Source organism: Callospermophilus lateralis, chromosome 17, assembly GCF_048772815.1.
Source record: "Callospermophilus lateralis isolate mCalLat2 chromosome 17, mCalLat2.hap1, whole genome shotgun sequence".
NCBI classification, from domain to species: Eukaryota; Metazoa; Chordata; class Mammalia; order Rodentia; family Sciuridae; genus Callospermophilus; species Callospermophilus lateralis.
In genome coordinates this window covers 34737905-34762902 of record NC_135321.1, presented here as the reverse complement: position 1 = coordinate 34762902, position 24998 = coordinate 34737905, and the positions used below count along the sequence as shown (strand labels likewise).

The 24998-nt window shown below is 42.8% G+C and overlaps 1 protein-coding gene across 9 annotated transcripts in view; it reads left to right on the top strand.

Moving 5' to 3' along the window:
* Fhod3 (formin homology 2 domain containing 3) overlaps positions 1 to 24998 on the top strand; it is a 425688-nt gene that overhangs the window by 284487 nt on the left and 116203 nt on the right. For 3 of the 9 annotated variants that reach the window (XM_076837393.2, XM_076837392.2, XM_076837390.2), the window contains exons 11-13: positions 21013 to 21102; positions 23737 to 24093; positions 24583 to 24657. The exons of 2 other annotated variants lie outside the window; for them this stretch is intronic. In XM_076837393.2, coding sequence (XP_076693508.2) covers positions 21013 to 21102; positions 23737 to 24093; positions 24583 to 24657 — 522 coding nt within the window. The remainder of the gene's footprint in view (positions 1 to 21012; positions 21103 to 23736; positions 24094 to 24582; positions 24658 to 24998) is intronic. 4 more of the 9 variants (XM_076837399.2, XM_076837394.2, XM_076837391.2 and 1 more) reach the window with 3 other exon arrangements.

The window sequence follows — 24998 nt, the reverse complement described above, 5'->3', positions numbered from 1 at the left end:
GGTTCAAAATTTGAAGTTTGATCCAATCTGAGGAAGCCCAGAGTGATTCTGAAAACCTCCGGTGCTTCAAAAGGGATGGCCACACTCTTTGGGATCTGGGCGAGATGTGTACTCCCCAGCAGATGCTGTCCATTCACTATAAAGAAGTGCTTTGTGGACCAGTCCATAGCGCTGATTCATTCATTTCCTGCTGCTGGTGGGAGTGCTTATGTCATTTGGAGCTTTTGCCCCCATCAAGGAGACATTCCTGGGACCAGTTCAGGTCACCCAGCTACAAGATGAACAATAACTTGAAGTTGCATGAATTTTTGAAAGTCTACCATCAAGATGTGACCCCTAGTCTCTGAGGGAATACTCTACTATCTTCATCACCAAGAAGTGGCACAGGTGGCTTGGACCTCATGGAGTCATACTGGGCATGTACCAGGCTATGCCTTTGGGTACCTACCACCCAGAAAGTAGGAGGAGGGTGTATGGCCTCAGAGTGACATGCAATGTACAAGTTGTAAGTTGAAGTCATTTTTCTTGTTTGTTCTCTTTAGATACTCAAGACAGTAGAATGTATTTTGACATACTATGCCTACATGGAGTATAACCTAAGATCCAATTCTTGTGATTGTACATGATGTGGAGTTTCGCTGGTCAGGTGTTCATATATGAAGTAGGAACGTTAAGTCTGATTCACTCTACTGTCTTTCCCTATTCCCATCCCATTATTCCCCCTTTGTCTAATCCACTGAAATTCTATTCTGCCCTCCCACCCACTTTGTATGTTACCATCCACATATCGGGACATTTGGTCTTTGGTTTTTAGGGATTGATTTATTTCATTTAGCAAGATAGTCCCCATCTATTTACTGGCAAAAGTAAGTCATTCTCTTTTGTCTGAGTAATATTCCATTGTGTATATATACCACATTTTCTTTACCCATTCATCTATTGAAGGGCACCTAGGTTGGTTCCATAGCTTAGCTATTGTGAAGTGAGCTGCTTATGAACATTGATGTTACTGTGATACTGTAGCATGCTGATTTTCTTTGGATATATGCCAAGGAGTGGGATAACTAGGTCAAATGGTGTTTCCATTCCAAGTTTTCTGAGAAATCTCCATACTGCTTTCAAAGTGGTTGTACCAATTTGCAGTTCCAACAGCAATGTGTGAGTGAACCTTTTTCCCCACATCCTCAACAGTATTTATTGTTGGTTGTATTGAAGTGTCTTTCTATCTCATATCCCCAGGGACACTTCATCTATGGGTATCTGTGTTGCTGAGAGGCTCTGTACAATCAGTTCTGTTTTAGTGAGAAGACCTCAATTTTCAAGCAGGTTGACAAATGAGAACATTTACCATGAATGTTGCATTTGGTAATCTAGGATCTTGAAGAAACTTGGTCAATAATATGCAAAGAAAAGGCCCCTGAAATGCTGTCCTAGCACTGCTCCTAGTTAATGGCCCACGAAAGTTGAGGACACTGTACATGGGCATGGGGAGAAAAATCTATATTTAAAACCACCAATGAGGTTAAAGGTGGTAGTAAAGGGGGTCCCTGTTCTCTTATCTGACTTGTGTTCCTGGTCTGCTTCTTGCTGTTAGACTTCTCAGAGGTTGTTAGTTCAGGTGAGAAAGCCTTGTGATGAATTGGCAAATGGTGGCCAAGAGAACCATCCTGGGCACTGTTCATAGGCCTAAATTTCTGGGCTTGGTGAGAATGAAACAGAAGGCTAGGGACACTTCCCTGAATGCCATTTGTTTCATCCTTTTCAAATAGGATGGATTTTTTTTCATTTTACTCAAATTTTATTGCCTTAACATAAATTTAATAGTGCTTGAGAAAAATGCATTCTTCAGCTTGTAGAGATAGAAAACTTGTCTCAACACTTTTATTTATTTATTTATTGGTGGCGCTAGGTGGGGATTGAACCCAGGGCCTTGTGCATGGGAGGCAAGCACTCTATCCCCAGCCCTGAGATAGAAAACTTGTACAAATTTGTGACAAGGTGACTTCATCCATGAAGCCTGTTGAAAGGATTTTGCCTCTGGTCCCAAAATGACAGGACAGTTTGTCAAGGTGAGAGTGAGATGGAAGGGTGGCAAAAAGCAACATGGACAACAGGCCCTGCTCAGTCACCTGCTCGCCATCAGCACCTCACGATAATACCTTAGCATAAAGAAGCCCTGTGTCTCCTACAGACCTGGACATACCTGGGAGCATGCCTGACCTTAGTTGCTTTTTGTTGCCTGAGCACCCTGGTCATACTTCTCACCTGTAGCAATGTGCTTGCAGATGCTACCCATGAGGAATTTGAGGCTGGATTTATCACTCTCTGACCCCAGTGATGATCATACCTTTTTTGCAAAGGAGGTAGAAATATACATAAGGTTAAAAAGCAATTTGTGTTGTTAAAACACTTATGGAGCTCTCCACTCCAGTGGTCTTCTTATATCCTTTGAGTTTAATTCTCATGATGATCCTCACTATCATCCATATTTAACAGAGGATCACTATCATCCATATTTAACAGAGGAGACGAAAGGTGCCTTGTGTCAAATGGCAGGACAAGAGGGTGGGTTAAGCCCAAGTCTTTGGTCCTTGACTCTCATTTTTATTGAGGTAAATACCAAAATTCAAAGAGTAGGAGATAATTTCCAAGTCTCCCTCCAGATCTAAGCCAGCTAAGCTGTATGCCGTTGTTCTAATAAGGACTAATCAGCTTCCTAATTAATACTGCCTTGCTTCAGTTTCTTAAATAGTTCCTCAAGGGGCCTTTGCCAGGTAAGAGTTTCTTGGTCATCTGTCCCCTAAAAGCATCTTAATATGACTGTGTGCCATGAGTTTCAATTGTAAGCTTAAAATGTGCAGATCTAATTGGAAGAAAAATGTGGGTGCTTTTCATTTATTACCAAGAAAATTATTTTGGACATCTAATTAGCAAAAAAAGTTTAAACAATGATTATGTATAATTAATCTTAGCACTAAATTTTTTAATTCATTCATCCCAAAGCGGGAGCCAAGAAACGGGGTACACTTACAGGTTTAGTCTTACCCTTTCCTGAATAGCCCATTGTATCCATGCACATATCATCGAACATTTCTGCTTGCTGGGAAAATCTTTGACCCTCTCTCTCCAGTTGCTTCTGTGTTTATCTTGGATCTTCCTTCATCAATACAACAGGCCTCCATACAGTCTGATTGAACACTGCACAGGACTTAGTGCCTGAACTGTAAGTTTCATTCTGTTGATTTCCACAGAACATTCCAGCCTGAAGAGGTAATTTTGAGCTTCATTCAGTCACTGATGTTAGCCGTTGTGCCATCCAGCATTAAGTCATGTGTATATTTTAATAAACATGGAAGAGTGACTTGGCCAAGAGTGGATGATGACGACTGTTTGGGGAGTGGAAGGTACAGACCAGTCCCGTGTGCCCCCAAAGCAGGGGTCGGCCAGCTTTCTCTGTCTGGTGCCAGATAGTAAACACACTGAGCTTTGCAGGACGGACAGGCTCTGTTGCAACTATTCCACTGAATTGTGCCTGTGTGGCACAAGATCAGCCATCAACAACAGGTTGGTAAATGAACACGGAGGCATTCCAGTGAAATTTTATTTATAACATTGATGTTTGAATTTAACATGTCATGAAATATTAGGCTTCACCCTCCCAACCATTAAAAATGTAAAAAATCATTCTCCATGCACAGGTCATCCAAAATGGATAGTGGGCCAAATATGGCCCCAGTCCCTTAGTTTGCCAGTCCCTGTCCTAAAGGGCCAGATTTCTTGAGAGAAGCTGGAAATGGGGAAATGGCCTGGAATTGGCAAAGGGGAGTGTGTGGGGTAAGAGAAACTCATTGTGCCATGTGAGAACTGTGCTCTTAGGTTTGGGGTTACAGCAAGGAAGTTAAGGGCTCAGTAAAGAGATCAACGCTACAGGGAGTCTTGAGGGACAAAGTAGGAAATTGAGGAAGTTGGAGAAGGGCAGGAGATAAGTCAGACTGCGGAGCAAGAGGCTGGTGGTAAGTCCAGGGAAGGATGGAGAGTTGGGGAGGTTAGTGCAAGCTGATATTACCTCCGTGGTCCATTAAGGCAGTGGTTCTCAACCAGGGTGATTTTGTCATTCAGGACACCTGGACCCATATTTAGTTGTCATAAATGGAGTGTGGTGGGTAGGGGTGCTATTGGTGGGTAGAGTCCAGGAATGCAGTTTTGGTAAGAATGTCCCCTTGCCAAACAAAGAATATATCTGTTCTAAAGTGTCAAGAGTACCGAGTCAGATAATTGATTAATAGTTATACCTCCTCCTTGGGGTGATGCCCATGTAGGGAATGTCTTGGCTGTTGGAAAGGGTAGCTTTCTAGAAGCACATGGACCTCCTTTCCCCCACCCCCCAGCCCGGTGTTCCTTAAAGGTTTTTCTGCATAGATCAATCTTGACTTTTTTCAAAGAATACTGTAAATCGGTTAAAACACAAATTGACTGCAGGTATTTCAAGTTAAGCAGAATTCTTTGGTACTTGACAAATGCCGTGAAAATAGGATTTCTTAGCAAAGAGATTGAGGTTGTGTTTAACAGCTGACTGGCTACTCTGGGCTACAATGCGTAAATGGAGTCCTTTTTTTCTCCCCTCTATTTAGCATAGTTTTACCCTTCAGATTCTTGGGATATGTGAATCCTCTTAGGGAGGCAATGGTTTGACTAAATCTCAAACGTAGCCAGTTCTGATGGCTCCACATATATCACGTTACAAAATAATTGACATCATGGAATGTGACACCAGCATAATGCAAGCTGTCAGGACAGAGACCTGATTATATAACAGAGGTGTGATAGTCTACACAAGTTCCACAAACCTGTTCAGGGGAGAAAGGACATGGGCCAGTCTGATCAGAGATGTCTGTGTGGAATTGAGGAAGGGGCATCGAGGAGAGCCATGGACAGCTTTCCTCTTGGCTGCTGAGATTTGTCAAGTGGTGGTCAAGAAGTCAGAGTTCAGCATGAGAATTGCTGATTTCCCTATGTGAGTTAGACTAGGGATAAAGATAAGAAAAAGGGCCTGATATATGTGGCACAGAAATGCTCATTCTCGTATACTGCAGCATATTCAGGCCACAGACCAAGCCCTTGAGCTCCCAGTCGGGAACCCAGTAGTTTGACCTGCAGACATATCTGACCCTTGGGCAGCAAAGAGAAGATGCGGCTGGGCCTCAGCTGATCCTGGAGAAGAGAATCCAGGAGAGGCCAGGGCCAAGAGGTGTGCTGACCAGGGAACAGCTCACCACCCAAGCTGCAGGGGGAAGAGGAGGAGCTTAGCAGAGAGCTCATGTGGGGTTGCCAGCATCTCAGGCCATTCTTGGGCTCAAGAAGAGGCCATGGCTCCTAAGGAGCAGAGCAGCACTGGTCTTCATAAGTGCTCCCAGGGAAACATTTGGGATTCCTGTGGTGTTTGACAGAAGGTGGAAATGTTGAAGTAGAGAAGAGGCCAGAGCCCTGTTCCTCAGCAGCCATGTGTCAACTGACATATGGCCATTGCTTCACAGTTTGTCCCAAATAAATAGCAACTCATCAGTCATAATAGCTGCAACAACCTCCAGCCTTTATTGAGAACTGGTCAGGCATTATGCTAAGAACTTCAGGTACACTGACTCCATTTTCTCCACTAACTCATGGCCTAGGTTCTGTCATTGCCATGTGAAAGGAGGGGAAGCTGAGATGCCAGGAGTTTGAAGTAACCCCTCTGAGGTCCCAAAGCTCATGTATGGAGGAGTTGGTTTTAGAGTTGAGTGGGTCTGACTCCAAAATCCACTCCCTCAACATTCTTGATTGCCCATCTTTCTGATTCTGTAGAAATAAGACAGACTGAGGAGTTGGCAATGAGAAAATTATTAGTAAATGTACATGTCACCGTGTTTGTTGCTTCTAGAGTTTTTCATATCAATATGTGTAAAAATCATGGCTTGGTATCCTACTGCACAGATATATCATGTTGCCATAATGCATTCATTTCACTCTGGCCCGATTCCCAGTTCTTTTTTGGCACCAAACTTGCTGTAATGAACATACACATGTTTATGTATACTTATCAGCATTTTTCACCTTTTTAGAATGAATTCTTACAAGTGGAATTCTAGATCAAAGAGTATTTGTATTTTAAATATTGATATCACCATATGGTTCCTTAAAAAGGCTGCAGCAGTTTGCTATCCCACCATCAGCCAATCATTGGCCATTTTCCACACAATCACCAGCACTAGGTGTTATGAGCTTTTCAGATTCCTAAGTTAAATGTGATGACTTTTAATTTGTATTTATCACAATTAGTAAGGTTGTACATTTTTAATTGCTTCATATAAAGGAATGCTATTGACATTTCCTGTTCATCATACTACCTGTTTCCATCCTCTGCTCCTTTGCCTCCTGCAAGGCTTATCCGTTTTTAATTGCTAGACGGCTACTCTTTATTTTTCTTAAGGAAATTTACAGATACAATGTGCACTGTAAGTATTTTTTATGTTTTAAGTATTGGCTTTTGGGCAATATTATCTCCATTGCTCAAATAGCTATCAATGAAATTTATGATGTCTCAGTGTGAGTGTCCATGGTGTTAGTCTTTTCCTATGTGGCCTTGAGGTGTCAGCTTTGCTCTTGCCAGCTGTAACCTGTCTGTTGTCCTGGGGAAATGCTTTGCTGCTCTTCCTGGAGTATCTAGAGGGTGAGAAGTGGTGGCAGCCATGGGGAACCAGCCCTGATGCAGGGCTCACGTGCCGGCTGCTGTGTTAGGCCATTTTACATGTACTGTTAAGTCCATGGAGGAGGAGTTAGTGTCCTGCCTACATTACAGATGACAAAGCGGAGGCACAGAAAAATAAGGAGCTGGCTCCAGAGCATAGAGGCAGTAAGTGACACTGCTGGGTTGGGACCTATGCAGTCATGGTCCAAAGCCTGCCCTCAGAACCAAACATCCCTGGAGCCACTCTCTGGTCCTGTACAGTGTGTTCAGTGGTGATAATGTTTGGCCTGGTAATGATGAATTAGATTTGTTGAGAAAGCAACAAAATCATTCAGAGCAAATGTTTTGTTTACTTGAACTGGGAAGTCCTAATGGGCTGTATTGTTCATTGATTTTTTTTGTTGTTGTTCCTGAATTAATCATTGATTGCTTTTTTTTTTTAATGGCATGAAAGACAGTTTCTGAAGAGGTGTTCTCAAAAATGTATGTTCAGAGAAATAACTGCAGCGTTGGAGTGAGTCTTCCTTGTTAATGACAACTAACCTGCCGTTACCTGGGTAATGGAGGAAGGAAGGCAAAAAGCACAAACTCCTGGTTGAGAGGAAACTGCATCTGACTATCAGAATTACAGGAGGCTGTGGAGGAGCAGAGAACTAAGCCATCCTAGTGTTTCAGGGACTCACAGCTGATACACACCAGTTAATGGCATGGTGGGTGGTGGGATGAGAGGAGCCAAGCCCTGGAGCTGAGCCTGGGGGAGGGGGGAAATGCAGGGAGAATGTAGGGGTATAGTGTACTATGTTCCTTCAGGAGTAAGGAATAATATTGGCACCTTTCCACCAGCCAGGGGAAGCAGTGGGCAAATGAGGGAAACTAATTATGGAACCCATTGGGTGGGTGAGCTCATCTTCCTGTTTTTTTGTTTTTGTTTTTGTTTGTTTTTGTTTTTTGACAGGAAGGGACATGTGTTTAAATGACTAAGTTCTAAGGCAGCATCTTGCTGTCAGGTCTCATACTTGTCCATTGAGCTTCGTTGCCAATATTACCTGCAGAGTCTGCAGCAAGGTAGAAGAGCAGCCCTCTGTCTTTTCTGGTAGCAGTTGTCAATGAGAAATCAATGTACAAGGAAAAAACCTACATGAGACAAGTAGGTGTTATATAATGCTAACCTACCAAAAAAACAAAATCTTGGGCTGGGGATGTGGCTCAAGCGGTAGCGCGCTCGCCTGGCATGCGTGCGGCCCGGGTTCCATCCTCAGCACCACATACAAACAAAGATGTTGTGTTCGCCGAAAACTAAAAAATAAAATATATATAAAAAAAAACAAAAACAAAATCTGACTCAGGTGACCTGCTTCTTCCCAGCTCCTGGAGGTCAGTTTGACCACAGGAGCAGGTATGATGTTAGAGAAATAACTGCAGCATTGAAATGAGTCTTCCTTGTTAATGACAACTAACCTGCCGTTAGAGCCTTGACCTTCTGGCTTGACCTCTGTCTCCTCCTGTGTAAACTCAGGATGAGGATACCGCTTTAAGAGGCTGGTAGGAAGGTTAAGGCACAAGTATGCCTTTCAGTGGTGTTAGTCACTCCATGCCCTGGAGCTTTCCCGGATATTGTTCTATTAAAGAAGGTAATTGTTAAATAAATATGGACATGAACTGGAGAGAATATTTCGTGCACTGGCATAAACACGCTAGAAGATTTCATAACAACTAGATTAACAACCGCTGGTACCATGTGCAGCAAGTAGCTACTTGGAAGATTTATCTGATGGTAAATGATCTGTTATAAACGGGATTCACTGACTGGGCTGTGACCTCCTGAAATAGGTATGACTGGAACACAGCCAGTGATTCAGAGACGTCTGGATGTCTAAAGCTATTCCTGAGTATGAGTAACAAAGTGGGCTCAAGGGGACGAGGGAGAGTGAGCTCAAGAGGGGAGAGACCTCCATCAAGTAGAGACGAACATCGAGGTATGAGGAAGAAGTCACTTTGCAAAGCTCCTGATTGCTGGAGTAGGATTTCTGAGCACTTGAAAATTCATGGTGACTCGATTGTGAATTTTGTGGGGTTTGGATTTTGCAGAGTTAAAGGTGGTGATCTATGTAGAGTCTAAAGAAACTGGCAGACTTTTATGCTTAAAACTGAGCAGCTACTGGTGATTTTCAAGTGGAGAAGCAAGATGAGGGTTGTGTTCAGCAAGAGTGTGGAGCTTGAAGCATGGGGTGAGGAAAAGCAGGCCGCAAATGGGGAGACCTGGAGGGGCTGGAGCAGCATCCAGGGCAACAGAAAGCAGGGGGAGGTGATGCAGTCAGGGAACATGGTTTGTGGGAGAATGACTGGATTAGGTGAAGTCAGAGCTGACTCCCAGGCAATCCAGGGTCATGGGTTGACTTTAAGAACACTTGGGAAGCTTTGGGCAAGTTAAAATGTTTGAGGTACCTATGGGTGAGATGAGCAGGAATTCCCCCAGTCGGGTGGAAGGCACTTCTGAAATTCCAGTGCCTATAGATAATAGGTGAAGCTGAGGCCATGGCCCAGTCAAAATGCAATTGAGCAGAGGAGATGACAAATCCCTGGAAAAGGAGGTGTAGAACCACCATCTCATGACATGCCGAGATTGAAATCATCACCTGCTTTCCAAGTCAGGGAGCCCTTAGATTGGTTATCTTCCCATGTGAGTACTGCTCAAGCAGGAGTGGACACCTGTGGCACCAGGTTTCAGGAGGACTCAAACTGTTCACTTAGAGTGATGAACACATTGGGACAGAAGGTCAGGTTCATGTTCTAGGTGAATCTTTGACTTCTTTTGGTGCCATACTTGCTTGTTTCTGATCCATCCAAATCCCATATCTCCTGTAATGTGCATCCTGCCATCTCACAGTCTGCATGTTCGTGGCCTTTGTTCTAGAGCTTGATTTTCTTAGGCCGTCCATGCAGGTGTGGATGTGGCTGGTCCCATTGAGAGGACACATCTCTGAGTCCATGCACATGGCAGGATGTCTTTGAAAGTGGAACAAAGGCTTTCTGAGCAGCACTCAGTGGAGCTGATTGAATCCAGCCATGGCAAAAGGGATGAGGTTGTATGTGTTTGATAAGTCTCTGCAGGGAGCCTGGTGGTACCACCACGCTGGTGATAATTAAACAGGGAACTAAAATCCTGGCAATGGAGGTTGAAGAATCCCCATACAACAGCAAAAGAAAAGTCTTTACTGGACACAATGATGCTGGTGAATTGTTTTGCAAGGGAGCCCTTTAGGTTTTGGTAATTGAGAATTGGCCCAGTGAAAGACCTGGCTAGACTAAGGTCAAGCTTGGGTCACTCCATGTCTCATTGAACTGATGGTAATGACGGGAACGTTGTGCTCATGTTGAAAAATACTTTCTCTAAATGAAGTAATTCTCATGTTGCAGAGACTGTTCAGAATTCACATGGGCCATAATCATAGTACAGATATCTCATGATGTCCTATAACCTCCATTTCATCCATTCTCCTCCTAGTGGATGTGGGATGTTGTGAGGATGGACAGGGAAAGCATTAGAGGCAAGGGCTGGGAGCTGGTGGAGTCCCTGTGCACATGAATATGGTCAGAAGGGCTCTGGGATTCAGGAAAGACTCTGGCTTCTCCCAGTTATTGAAAAGATATTTTCTTCCAGCCACAAAGACTTTATCATAGGCAGAAAGAGCCTAGCAGATAGGAGCATGATGCTAAAGTCAGATATCCTGGTTTACTAGCTGTGTAACCCTGGGAAGACTTTTTCTTTTTTCTTTTTTGGTACCAGGATTAAACTCAGGGGTTCTTGACCACTGAGCCATACCCCCAGTCCTATTTTGTATTTGATTTAGAGATGGGACCTCACCGAGTTGCTTAGCGTCTTGCTTTTGCTGAGGCTGGCTTTGAAGTTGGGATCCTCCTGCCTCAGCCTCCCAAGCCCCTGAGATTACAGGCATGTGCCACCATGCCGGGCCTGAGAAAATTCTTAAATGATTTGTGCCTCAGCTCCTTGTATGTAAACAGTGGTAAAATGGTACCTACTATCCCAAAGTTTCCTGTAAGGACTAAAAGTGAGCCATAGAAACTGCTTTGCATGAAGGTACTTAACATGGGGTTTAGTTTGTGGAGTAAACAGGTGACTGCAGCCGTCCCAGGGAGAGCCTGTTTCCCCAGAGGTCCTTGGGGAATAGAGCCAAGCAAGGAACAGAAAACCCTGTCCCTCGGAAAGCGCCCTGAACTGAAGGCAGCCTGGGCACATTTGGGATGGGCATCTGCAGCCTGAATGCCTTCAATTGTCCTGAGGGAGTAAATATCCCAAAGAAAGGGTGACTCGGTGAGGAATCCAGAGAAGGTTGTACCACACTTCAGGAATACTTTATTACAGTATCCACATTGCCCCAGAGAAATAATTTCATTCCTGAGGGCCCCCCCCAGCTGTGTGGTTCTGGTTTCATAAACATGAGATTAAAAATTGACAAGAGACAAGGCCCCTATGAGGAAGTGGCCAGTGAGGGCTGGCTGCCTGCTGGCATTTATCTCCCAGAGGTCCTTGGACAGGACAGGATGGGTGAGGGGAAGGGGGGTTATGGTTGCCCATTGTGGCCAGGCCTTCCAAAGTGGAACAAACAATTACTGGACTTGAGAAGGTATTTTTCTACATATGTACGTATAGTAAGCTTTACAAAATTGTTTCCAAATAAGAGGGCAATAATTTGGATCACAAAAATGAGAAAAGAAAAATTAAGAAGTGCCTTGGACCTATATTTTTCTGGTTTTTTTTTTTTTTTTTTTTTAGTTTTAGGTGGACACACTATCTTCATGTGGTGCTGAGGATTGAACCCAGTGCCTTATGCGTGCTAGGCGAGTGCTCTACCACTTGAGCCACAACCCAGCCCCTACATTTATTTTTTTTTCTTTGTAGACTTGGGTCCACATCTATGATAGCTCATCTCTGTAAATAAATAAGCCATTCTCTCTAGAACAATCCAGGTTATGTTAGTTCAGAGTAGCCTTATTTTTGCAGATTTCTTTCCATTGACATTTTGAGTGTTGTTTTTTAATGACCAGATTCTGTTGAGAAGTCATTTTCACTCATTTCCTCAGTTTCTGTTTTCTTTTGCCTACCATATTCTTTGATCTGAAAATATAATGGTGAACATGATCCTTACAAAGCTCAGCTTAATAAGATAATTTGTACAAATGAATATTATAGTGAGTAATCTTGGAAGAGGGCTTTTGAAGTAAGCAAAGAGCAGTGTGCTAGAGGGTAACAAGATGTGTCAGATTTTCATAGATGTGAAAGACTCTTGAAAAGAACAACTTGGAGGAAAGATTTCTTTTGGCTCATGGTTTCAGTCCATGGTCAGCTGTCTCTGTTGCTTTGGACCTGAGGCGAGGCAGAACATCATGGAAGGAAGGGCATGGCAAAGAAATGCTGCTCAGATGAAGATGGCCAGGAAGCAGAGAGGAAAGAGAAGGTGCAAAATAGAATCCCCAAGAGCATGCCCCTAAGAACCTACTCCCTTCAAACAATTCCCATCTCCCACTTCCTCCACCCTCTCCCATAGTCCATTCAGGATTAATCCACTGATGGGGTTAGAGTCTTATGATCGATCACTTCCCCCAAAGCCCCTCTGAACACTACCACATTGGACACCAAACCTTTAACCATGAGTCTGAGGGATATTTCAAATCCACATCTAGCACAGGGATATAAGGATGGGCCCTTGAGAACTTTCTGAAGGGCACAAGTATCTGAGCAGAGATGATCATTACAACATCACTTATAGTAACAAGGAGATGAAGAACGGCTAGAAAAGTTAAATATGAAATATCCATAGGAAGGATGAATCAGATATTAGAGGAAACATAATACCAGAAATTTTTCCAAATTATTTGCTGTATAAAAGGATTGTAAAATGTTCCAGTTATTTTAAAAAAAAAAATTTAGACATTTACTCACCAACTTTATAACAATTGTTGCCTCTGGTCAGAGCATTTCGCTTTTATCAGTAATACACTTTCTTAAAAGGAGTATGAATTCCTATAACTCTTTGGAAAAGAGGGTAGTGGGATGGGACTGGTACAGGATCCTCTCCAGGCCTTAGGCTGAATTCTGGGAAGAATTGTCTAGGACGGGAATACCAGGTTCAGTGGCAAAGGGAGAGGACAGGATGGTGTACCTGGGCATCTACCAGGTGTCTGGAGAGGTAAGCTGGGGCCTGTGGAGGGGGAGGGCCTACACAAGATGTGGTCGCACAGTGAGCAGATGATTCAGGGCTTTGGAAACCCCAGCATGGAATCTGGTGATTATTTGATATGTGATGTTCTGCACGTTCGAAGAGATGCCTGTCTGCCTGATGGTTGTCAGATTGGAGGTAATGAGAGTGGAAGTGAGCACAGATGGTACCTACTGATACAAAACCCCTGGGAAATATTGGTAGCTTAGCCTAGGTCAGTGGTTCTCAATATCTGTGGAATATCTAAAATAACCCACGCTGAAACCCCATCCTAGAAGACTGGCATGCAATTTCTAAACTGACCTGAGAATTCACGTTTTTAAATTATTTGTCTCAGGGTGAGGGCAGATCACCAGGCTGAAGGTTGCTACTGGTTGTAGAGAGACATGGAGGGTTTGAGGCATATGTTAGAGAAAGTCAGTAGGTCTTACTGTTGGATATCCCGCTCCTATTCTAGGATGAGTTCAAAGCTGTATAAGGCACAGTGGGGACTATGTGAGTGTACAAGGCACCCCAAGGACAGGTGACATGTGTCTGGTTCCTTGGTGATGGTCTTCACAGATAATTTTGACTCTTTGCTGCTTTTCTTTTTTCTTCCTGTTATCTCGTTTGTATATATAGTTCATTCCTCATGGACATCTCACCAGATGAAGGTCAATGAAGGAGAAAGCTAAATGCTCCCCCTAACAAGTCAATGTGGTTACTGTTGGTAATTTAAGGTCATGAGTTAAGCGGGTAGAAAACAGAAAATGAGGTTATTGGGGAGAACCCTGGCTGAAATACAAGATTTGGGGTTTATCCATAGAGTCCTTTTATCTGTACTTGATTACCATATTAAGAATGGATTGTGGTTAGTTCAAGTCCAAAGCGTGTGAAAAGGCAATTAGAAGTTCCAGGATCAAACTGAGTCATGAATTTAAAAAGATTACCACACAGTGAAACTCTGGAACACGTTTGTCGTCTTCATGGTGGTTACATTAGATATCTGCTTAAATACAGAAATATCATGTCTCATTTATTTCTCAGAGACTTACACTCACAAATACTCTTCCCCATTGCTGAAAAGCACGGAAGGAGAAATTGTATGAGAAGTGCCATTACAGACTGTGTCTCCCTTATCCAAAATTCTTAGAAACAGAAGGGTTTGGGACTTTGAATTTTTTTTCCCCACATTTTGGAATTTACTTACAGAGATATCTTGGGGATGAGACCCAAGACTCAACAAGAAGTTCACTTATGTTATTTTGTGCGTTCCTTTCTTGCACGATCATTTTATTCAATATTTTTAGTGCACCTGTGTTTTGACTGAGACTTATTACATGAGGTTAGGTGTAGAATTTTCCACTTGGGATGTCATATGGACGCTCAAAGTTTTGGACTTTAGAGCATGTAGATTTTACATTTTTAGATAAGGGAATTTCAACTTCTATCTGCATTTTTTAAAAAGTTGATTGGAAAACACAGATCAATAACTATACAACTTCCAGAAGGAGAGGAAATCTAATGTTCCTTCACCTACAACAACCCTTCAGAACTGGAGGCTCCTGTTCTGCTGTTATACTTTATATTACAGGTAAGATACAAGAACCTCTAGGTTGACCCAGGTCTTGAGACGGATTCAAGCCAGACCTGAGGCAGGTCCTCTAGATGCTTTCTTTCCTCAGTCTCAGCCTGGAACTATACTGTGTCCCCCCTGTTTCTGATTTCACATAGATTTGCAGTCTACCTTTATCCTAGTTTCATTTCTTTCTCAGACCTCTCAGGGACATTTAAAGCAACTAATAACTGAGAACCAAGTTTTTAAAGTAGACATTTTATTAAAATCAAATTTCTGTGCAAAAGTAGGGAGAGGCCTCTTAATCTCTAGCTATCAGTGGATTAATTTGTTTTACACTCAAATCTGCCATCCCAGCTACTAATTGTGTTTTTCCTATTGATGTTTACATTCTGCAGATGTAAATTCCACTGTATTAAACTACTCGATACTTTAGCAGTAATAGCATGATGGGTCCATTCATGTTTGATTCTAAAACAAAAATGGCAAAATAAAGGCTTGTGCATTGAGGTGATAGCCAGTGGTCCAGCTTTTGGGGTATATGTCGGGATCCATGGGCTGTGCTCTATACTCCCAAACTGCATGCTACAGGGACAATAAATACCTTCCTGTCTTTGGGTTTTCACCATGGAAACATCCAGCAACAGCTGGGCTTTGTTAGATGTCTTTTAATTCACTTGGCTGCTACAAATCTTTTCAGGGATATTTTATTTAATTTGGTGGATACAAAACTATTTCTAAATGAAATTACTGCTTCAGATATTTGTCACAACTGATTATGATCACCAATTGGAAATTGTGAAACTGATCTTGGGTCCTGGGTAATCTAGAAACAGCCTTAAAGTTAACATGTGAGACACTGAGAGACTATGTGGAATCTGCAGTTTTAAGTTCGTGCAAACTGAGCCTTAGAGGCACTTTGTCACAGACTTAGCAAAATGTTTGTGAAATATTTTTTTCATCTAATTATGATATAGCTGTGTGCATTTTACAGAACTAAATGGGGTATTTGAAATATCCACTCACCTTTGGCCTCCTAAATTTGCTCTAATAGAACTGTGAATGACTTTCAGGACACTTGCATTTTCCAGGATAAATTCTTTCTGGGATAATTAGTTATGTGTGGGTCTTATGGGCCCTATAACACCAAGGGTAGGATTCTCTCTTAACCACTATACGCTAATGTTTCATATAAGGTTCAATAAAACATTTGTTGGTTAAGGGAAGGTAGAGACCCTGACTCATGGACTGCTTTGCTTTTTCAGAAATTTTACTACTTGACGTGTGTGTGTGTGTGTGTGTGTGTGTGTGTGTGTGTGTGTATACACATATATATGTGTGTTCGTATATGTGTGTGTGTGTGTATAAAATGTTTTTTTTAACTACTACTAGTAGTTGCCCTTAGCAACTCAGTGAGACCCTGTCTCTAAATTTTTTTTTAAAGGGCTGGGGATGTACCTCAGTGGTTAAGCACCCCTGGGTTCAATCATCATTTCTAGTACTGGGGTTTGAACCCAGGAATGCTTAAGCACTGAGCCACTTTCCAGACCTATTTTGTATTTTATTTAGAGACAGGATCTCACTGAGTTGCTTAGGGCCTTGTTCAGATGCTGAGGCTGGCTTTGAACTTGTGATCCTTCTTCTGCAACCTCCCAGGCTGCTGGGATTACAGGAGTACACCACCTTGCCTGGCATGACTTACTTTTTTTTTTTTTTTTTTGTACTGTCATGTGTAACTAACGACTTACTTTTAAAAACATCCTAATTATATGGATTTGGATTAATTTTATAGAATATTTATTAATATAAAGCATATCAGACTCTGACCTAATTAAAAACTACAGCATTACCCCAAACTTATTTCTGTCTGCTTACTCTCCCATCCCTAGGCCTGGTACCAACATTCCTAAATGTTTGTTGTAGACTCATGTTTTTATTTATCAGCATTATCTCACGTAGATATATGTAAATAACATACAACTCTGCATTTTTTAACTTTTAAAAAAATGTGCCTTGTGTGTTCCTTTGGCCTTGTTTTCCTCCAAATTTTTTTTGGTCATATGCATCGTCATAGGAAGCTGTCATCCATTTTTACCACCTGGAGTGGATCACATTCTTTCATTTTTTCCATTGATGGGCATTTGGGTCATTTTCAGCTTTTGACAATTCCAAGTAGCACCCCTGAGAACATTCTTAGACTCTGTATGCACTTCAGGATCCCAAGGGAAGGTTTCTCAACCTTGGCACTGTTGACATTTTGCACCCAATAATCCTCTGCTGTGGGGCTGTCCTATGCATGGTAGGGTGTTTATTAGCTTCTGCCTTGTCTTCTACCCACTAGTCAGTAGCTCCCTTCCACCCAGAGGTGACAACTAAAAACGTCCCTAGGCATTAATGAATATCCCATGGAGGAATGGGGTGGGGACAGGCAGGGGACACAGAATTGACCTGATTCAGAACTGCTACCCTTGGGTATAGCAGTGCCACTTTTAGATCATGATGTGTTTTACATCATGCTTGTGTTTTTGAAGCCTGAGACATGAAGTTAACCTGAGACCCAAATTTTAGAAAGTTAAATTAACTGTGGAAACTGCCTTTGAGTTCCCTCAAATCTTGAATTGCTTTCAATAAAAAGGATCCCAAGGGAAGGTTTCCCAGCCACTAGTCCTGGCCGGTCGCTAATGATAGTCATGTGACAAGTGTATGATGTAACCTTGCTATTTATCATAGGAGTTGAGAATATGGATCCCAAAGAGCTTATGATGTAGGTCAAGGTAGCTATATAGGAGGGTGAAGAATGGGAAAGACGGGTAACATAAGTGGAGGTCACAAAAGAAAAAGTGTTGCTGTCCATGGTGTGAAAGGCTCACAGAGGCCCTGCCTTCTGTCTTGGGGGCATGAAGCTGAGAGGTGTGTGTTGGGGAGGTTAGAGATGTCCCCAGGGCCTGAAGATGATGGAGACAAGGATGATCCTAGTTAACAGCTAAGACTAGCTGATATGCTTACTGTAAGCCAATCCTTTTGCCTGTCAGTGCAGTCCTCTCGGGAGTCCGGTCGGTACTGATCTACCCAACATGGGCACAGCTGGGAAGTGGTGGGCTGGAGAGCAAACCAAGCAACCTGGCTGAGAACTTCTCCAACCCCACCTGGGTCAGTAAATGGAATCAAGTCATTTTGGAGGGTGGGGTTCAGTGTTTTGATTTAAAGAGGAGAGGCCTATGGAGTTGGCAGGGTCAAGTGCATTCTGGGTAGACAGGAAGTAATAACATCTGTGAATGCCTGATGAAGCTAAGGGAAGGTGGCTTCAGGCTGGAGGTGGTGAGGACAGGTTGGTGCTGTGGAAATGGGTGGAGGAGACGAGGACTGTGGCTGGTAAGGGGCGGTTGTGAGGGCATGCTGAGCCATTTTTTGGAACAACAGATGAGATGTATAGTTTGGGCTCTGGTATTACAGGAGGGAGGCTGCCCTCATTGTTCAGCTGGTCTCCTTGCTTCCGATGGAGGTCCTGCCAGCCAGATTCCTGAGACATGGCCATGAGGTTTTGTCAGGGCTGCTTTCTTCCTTTCTGCTACATCTAATCGGTCACCAGGTTCAACTGAATCATCTGCTTTAATCCTGTTCCAGATCCATCCCTTCCTCTTCGTTTCCGCAGCTGGTCCCCTCACTGCCCTACCAGCCTCTGTATTGAAGCCTGTGTGACTGATTTCAAAACTTGACACATTTTAAGGAATGGGGATTACAGCTCAGAACCAACTTCACAGAGAGGATAATAGAATACAATAAAGTGGGGTTTGTCCTGGTGGACACAGGTTTGGTTTAATATATATATATATTTTTTAAATGCAGTTGTAATTTCTTACATTTCAGAAAAATGGGGGAAAGATCATATTGGTGAATACATAAAACTATCAGACAGAATACCTTTAGAAACTTGATATAAGCAAGAAAATGTCATTTTGATGTATTCATATCTGTATGTAATATGATCTGCTTCATTTTAATCTCTACTACTTCCACTTTTCCTCCCCTCCTCCCCTTCCTCTCTACTGGTCTTCCCTCCTTCCTTTATCTTGGTACTTTATAGATACACATAAAGGTAGAATTCACTGTCATATACCTAGAAAAATTTGGTCTGTTTCTTTCCTTGTTCTTCCCCTTTTCTATCCCTTCTTCCTTACCCTCGATTCCTTTCCTCTATGCTATTGTTTTCCCTTCTATTTTCAAGGGATCCTCGCCTTAAAAAAAAAAAAAAAAAAAAAAAAAATTCCTTTAACTTCTGCATACCAGAGAACATTGGACCCTTGACTTTGAGTCTTTCTGAGACTTGACTTTCTGACTTATTTCACTTAGCATAATGTTCTCCAGTTTCATCCATTTACCAGCAAATGACATAATCTCATTCTTTATGGCTGAATAGAACTCCATTGTGTACATATGCCACATTTTCTATTGATGGACACCTGGACTGGTTCCATAACTTGGCTATTATGAATTGCACTGCTATAAACATTGACATGCATGCATCACTAGAGTACGCCGATTTTTTGTGTGTATTAAAAAAAATTTAGAACACAGTGCACAAAAGCACTGTTAAATAATAGGACCTCATTAAGATTAATAACTTCTACTCTTTTAAAAGGACATCATGAAGCATACACAAAGGCATCACAGGGAAAAGATGTTTGTAACATATATAAATGCCAGAGGAGTTATATTCGAATTATGTAAAAACTTCAAGTGTAAAAGAAAAGTCAATCTGTTTTTGAAAAAACAGGCAAGATACTTCAAAAAAGGAGATATCCAAATGGATGTTAAAAGTATATATGTGCCCAAATCCATTAGTCATCTGAGAAAGCAAACTAAAACCACAACAAAACAGCACAAATCAGATGGCTAAAATAAACAATGTTAAATCTTAGTAAGGATGTGAAAAACCAGAATACTCATAGAAATGTAAATTACCCTTATCACTTAAAAAATAATAGATGAACTCAAGCATATCTTATGACCCCCAAATCCTGTCTTTGGATGTATTCGGCACAGCAATAAATTCACATTTGTTAGAAGGTATGCGTTATAATATTCATAATAGGCATTATTTAAAATAACTGAAAAGTACCCAATCCTGTAAGTATAATGTTGAACAAATGAAACTACACACAGTATGATTCCTTTTAAATAAGAAAAACAAGCAAATAACTCATGCTCTTTGATACAAGTTGGGGGAACAGAAGCAATTGGAAGGGCCTGCGAAGGGGGGGTGCTGATTAGATGAGGGAATTTTGTGAAAGCTCAGTGATTTGTGTGAATATTTTATACCTCAGTAAAAGGGGATAAAACACAGCTGAAGGAGAATGGTGCAGAGGGGTTGAACATCTTGATAAAGTGATGCCTAAAGTGAGAAGTGGGGTGTTCTTCAGACCTGAAGGCAGGAAGGTGCTGGTAGGTAAAAGACAGGTATTCTAGATAGGTGAAGGATTTGGGTGGTGGCGGCTGTGGTTGGGGAGGAGGATGGCTGAATATCCTGGTGGACTTCCCTAATGGACTAGTTCTGTATGATGAGGTCCAGAGTGTAAGGGGCTGATATGAGAAAAGGCAAAGATCCCTGTAGTTCAGGAAGGCAAGAGATTGAGAAGCCCAGCAGGGCATTTCTCAGGTATTCTCCAAGGACAGCCATGTAAGTCAGATGTTGTCTGGGCTCAGAGACTGAAGGGGGGTAATGACACAGCTATCAAAATCTTTAGTCTATACACACTTAGCTGCAAGGATAAAACCTAACTTATTTTTTTTGCTTAAGATAGTTTATCAGTGAAAGGTTAGAGCAGAGCTACATCCTCCTCTTCCCTTTTCAGTCTTGCTTTTCTTTAATGGACTTTTGTATAGGCCACCTTATCCCATCAGAAGGTTCAGGCAGCTCCAGACTCAGGGTGGTGTGAGTTATTCCTGAAAGCACCAGGAGAAACTTCACCTAATATGTGTACCCTCCCTCGAAGAGCAGGGTGAATGGGCTTCCCTGGAACCACACATTGAGAATGAGGAGAGGCCAGCCAAAGCCGTATGTCCGCCACAGGGTTAGTGCCAGATTGACCTGCTTCTGGGTGGTTTCTAACCAAGGGGGATGTGGTTAAAATGTGAGGACTCCATGGTTGCTGCAGGAACTGGTCGTCACCAAGAACTTGGTTCTGTATGAAGGGGAAACCCACATAGGAGGCTCAGAGTCCCATGGTGGGGGTAGTGGGGGTTAGGATGTTGTGCAAGGTAGTGGGATACGGCCAACTTGACCAAGAAATTTGTCCTCTTCTGGGTTATGGTGTCTCTTCCCCACATGTAACGTTCCTCATCTCAGAACTTACTCTCCTAACAGATCGAGAATGCTCCTTTTCATTTCGGCCAGCTGGACCTGCTGCTTTGTCTCATCTCTGTGTCTGTAATGCTCATCTTGTCTTTTCCGTCTTGTCTCTGTGTGCCTTTCTCTTTTCTTGGCATTGTCTCAGGGATGAGGAGGAGGAGGAGGAACAACCAGTCACGGAACCCAATTCAGAGGAGGAGAGAGAGGACGATGCCCAGTGCCAGGGCAAGGACAGGTACCAAGGGTTGAACCCTCCCAGGCTCACACTGAACACCCAAGTCTCCTCCTTAACGACAATTTGCTGCCACCCCTTTTAGTAATCTCCTCCCCTGCACTTACCCTGTGCACGGAACCACAGAATGACTAATTTTGTGGAAATAACTGAGCACATTTTCATTTGAGAACATCACTTTTTAATTCAACTCCTACCTTCCATAATTTATGGAAAAATTGTGCAATTGGTTTTCTCCTATTCTTCCCTCCCTAAGTACTTTAGTTCAACCAGATTGACAATGACTGAAAAGACCCATCTTTAAGATTTTAGGTCTGTTAGCATGTAAGATGTGTGTTCCCTTCCTCCTGCTGATTTTTCTAATACAATGTTAGATAATGTGTGTGGATGAGTACTGTATTAATGATTCACGTATGATTTTTTTATCCAACCAGACAGGAACATTTTTCACTCTGGTATTTTTTTATGCCCAGAATCACTAACATAGTTGTGCAGACTTTGGGGTGAGTTTGCTGTCCTCTGTTCACCTCAGTAAAGTGCTTTTTTTTTTTCTCCTGTCTTCAGGTATCTTGTAATGTTTTAAAAACTTGTATCCATTTTCTCAAAAAAAAAATTTTTTATTTAAAAAAGGATAATGTCATTTTCCAATATTCAAAAATTATTCTGAAATCGAATGGCTTCCTTCATTTAGTTGGTTGCCATTGCAAATTAACGTTTTTTCTTTTTTTTTTCTACAAACGAGCAAAATCAAAAGGATCTTAGATGAATTAGAGCAAAATATTTCTCTTGCCAACCTCAATGTTCATGGGGTCCCTCATCTGCTGGGCTGTCTGTGCATGTCTAAGTCTTTGTCTCTGAGTTTTCTACCATTTCCCAGCATCACTGAATCCTCTCCAAACCAAGAAACTAATGAGTGCCTCCCCTCCCCCTTTGAAAAAATCTGCAAAAAACCTAGCAGGATGTAGACAGAAGAAAGAAATGATAGAAAATTAGTCACACACATTAGAGGGGAGAAGGGTCAGCAGGAAACAGCCCATTGCCCATGCTGATGTACCAGGTTAGTTATGGGTCCTCTGGGAAGGAAGTTTGGTTGACAGTACACTTTACTTTGAAAATGAGTCACAGGAAAGTATGTAGACTCTTATAAATAGACTAGTATGACTCCAAGTGTGCTTAAGAGTGAGTGTAGTCCCATCCAAAGATCCACAGATATTCACATGGTTCAGGACCTGTAGACTGGCTAGAAGAATCTTGCTGAAACGGGCAAACTGCAAAGACATCCCTAGTGATGATGTGCTGCCTTTGCCTAGGATTGTTGTCTTCACAGGTAGATGATTATTTACCTTAGTTCTTGAAGTGATGCTGGAGGGCGTCCTTCATCAGAGACTAGTTAGACCTTTCAATTTTAGGAAATAAGAATGGGCATATTAAACATAGAGTTTAATCATGATAATGCCTACGTGTGCATTAACTTTGATCTAGATGTTGCTACTTAGTGGAAACTTAAAGTGGCAGAAGAGATTGCCACTTATGCAGGGCTGATCTCCCTCCTGCTCTGTCTTTCTGCTGGATCCTGCTTACTACATGCTCATGCCCGTGTTCCCATGGTGCTATGCACTCCATAGCATGGCAGTGTGAGCTCCTCCCATCAACCCAAGGAAAACTTCCCCTTTAGACAGGTGCATCTCTGAACTGGAGGTAGGAAAGGAAACAGTTCAGAGCTCATGGTTGGGAGTCGGGCTCTCCTGGAGAGGGCTCTGGTTTTGAAAATTGTGGACTCTAACCCCAGTTCTCAGGTGTGGTGAAGGTATATGTTAAAGTATTCAAGTTACCAAAGCCAGTCCCCAAAGATAGGAAGATTTTTTTTTTAATTGTGGATGTTTAAGGCATACCATATGATGATTTGATGTGTCTATACATTGTATATTGATTACCATAATCAAATGAACAAGCATCCACCACCACCCATAGTTACCACTTGGGTCTATGTGTGTGGGACCCGTGGTCTATAACTGTGGGCCTTTCTGGAGAAGCCCAGATGTTGAAGGCTTGGTGACAGGCACTAGAGAGTGCAGTGCACGAAATCTCTCCCCTCATCCCTGCACCACCTCCTTGGCTCTCATTCCTCACGGGCATTTCTTTTTCTCCTCTCTCCACCTGTTTCAAAACAAGGCTCTGAAAGCAGTTATAGATAGGCCTTTTGGATACTTCTAGGTTGGGCTTTTTAGCAGGAGGACAGATCCTCTATTTGACCAAGACAAGTAGATGAAGTTCAAACTGTGGGAATTCAGGTGCCAACACAAGCAGCAGGGAGTGATGCAGGAGAGCCTTCAAGATTCCCACAAATCCCTCCCAGAGCCCAGATTTGGTCTAGGAGATGCTTCCCTGCACATCTAACCCCCAGCCAACCAACTGGGCAATCCAGGGCCAAGAGTGACAGACAATCTGAAGCTTCTGGTGATGGGTGTTGATCCTGTGCTCCAGAAACACAGCTGGAACTGGAGTCAATGGCTTCCACAGAGTGGGTTTTACATATGTCTCTCTCTCTCTAACTTTGATTCTTTTTCCCCAAATTTCTTCCCTTTCCTTCCTCCCTCTTTCTCCCTCTCCTGCCTCCCTTTCCTTCTGGGCCAACAGAGATACCAGTCCTGCCTTAGAGCAGGGCACCACTGAGAAGGGTACTGCTCCCCAGAGTTCGGCGCTCCCAGACACCTCAAGTGACACCTTAAAGGAAAAACGGATCCCAACCAGCACAGCAGCAGGGAATCTCCTGCACAGAGCATCCTCTGGGCCTGAGGCCACCCGGCCTGCCCTCCTGCCACCCCCCAATCCTGCCTCGGCTTCTCGGCCTCCCTCCACCACACTGAAGGCGTCGCCAACTACAGACAAGCTGCCCTACGTGCCCCATAGCCCCTTCCACCTCTTCTCCTATGACTTTGAGGATTCTCCCTTAGCCACCAAGGAGAAGGAAGCAGAACCGCAGAAGGAGAACAGGTAGACTTGCCCGTGTGGGGCCCTTTTGAGGTTAACCTGGGGGAGAACACAGCACCTTAATTGCATTCTGTGACATGTCTTCTGCCCAGCTTGTGGGGTGAAGTCAGAGCAGACAGATGTAGCCTAAACTAACTCCCTGACCACTGACTAATCAATGACAAGTATTTAGATAAGAGGCAGAGGACTTGGGGGTGTAGCTCAGTGACATAGTATGTGCCTTGCATGTATCAGGAGCAAGGTTCAACTCCCTGAACCACCAAAAAATAAAATCGCTGTACATAAAATGCAGAGGAAAACTGTCATGTCTTTGAACTAAAGAGATCTTTTATTTTAATATAATTTGCAAATGATAGATTTTTAAACAGTCTGTCAGAATCTATCCATCTCCCACCCATCCATCCATCAGCATGGAGAGCTTCTGAACAGCAGCAGGCAGGGCAAGTGCTTCCCCCTCCATACAGCTTGGTGAGTGGGTTTTCCTTCCTTTAGCAGTTCCCCTGACTCTTCTTGGAACACACACACTGCTTCGGAGCCTTACAACTTCCGGTCTTTCTCTTCTAGTAGGTGGGTGTCTTACTATTTCCTCCTTTCCCTAATCTGTAGCTGTTTTCTAATACATGCATTTTTCTTCTCAAAGATTGCTAGTTGATGACACACAATTACAGTCTGAGCCACTTCATGGGGCCTTGATATAATTACACTACTTAACCATGATCACTTAAATAAGTTATATAGTAAGAAATCTTACTGGCAATAGGGATGGAGATGCGCAAGTCGAATCGCTGACGGGTAAGTTTAGCTGATGTTTGCCGTATGAATGCCCTTCATTATTGCCTGAATTAGGAGCTCTCTGCTGGGCTAGAGAACTGGGGAACAATGGGATTGTAGATTTCAAACAGTTGTCC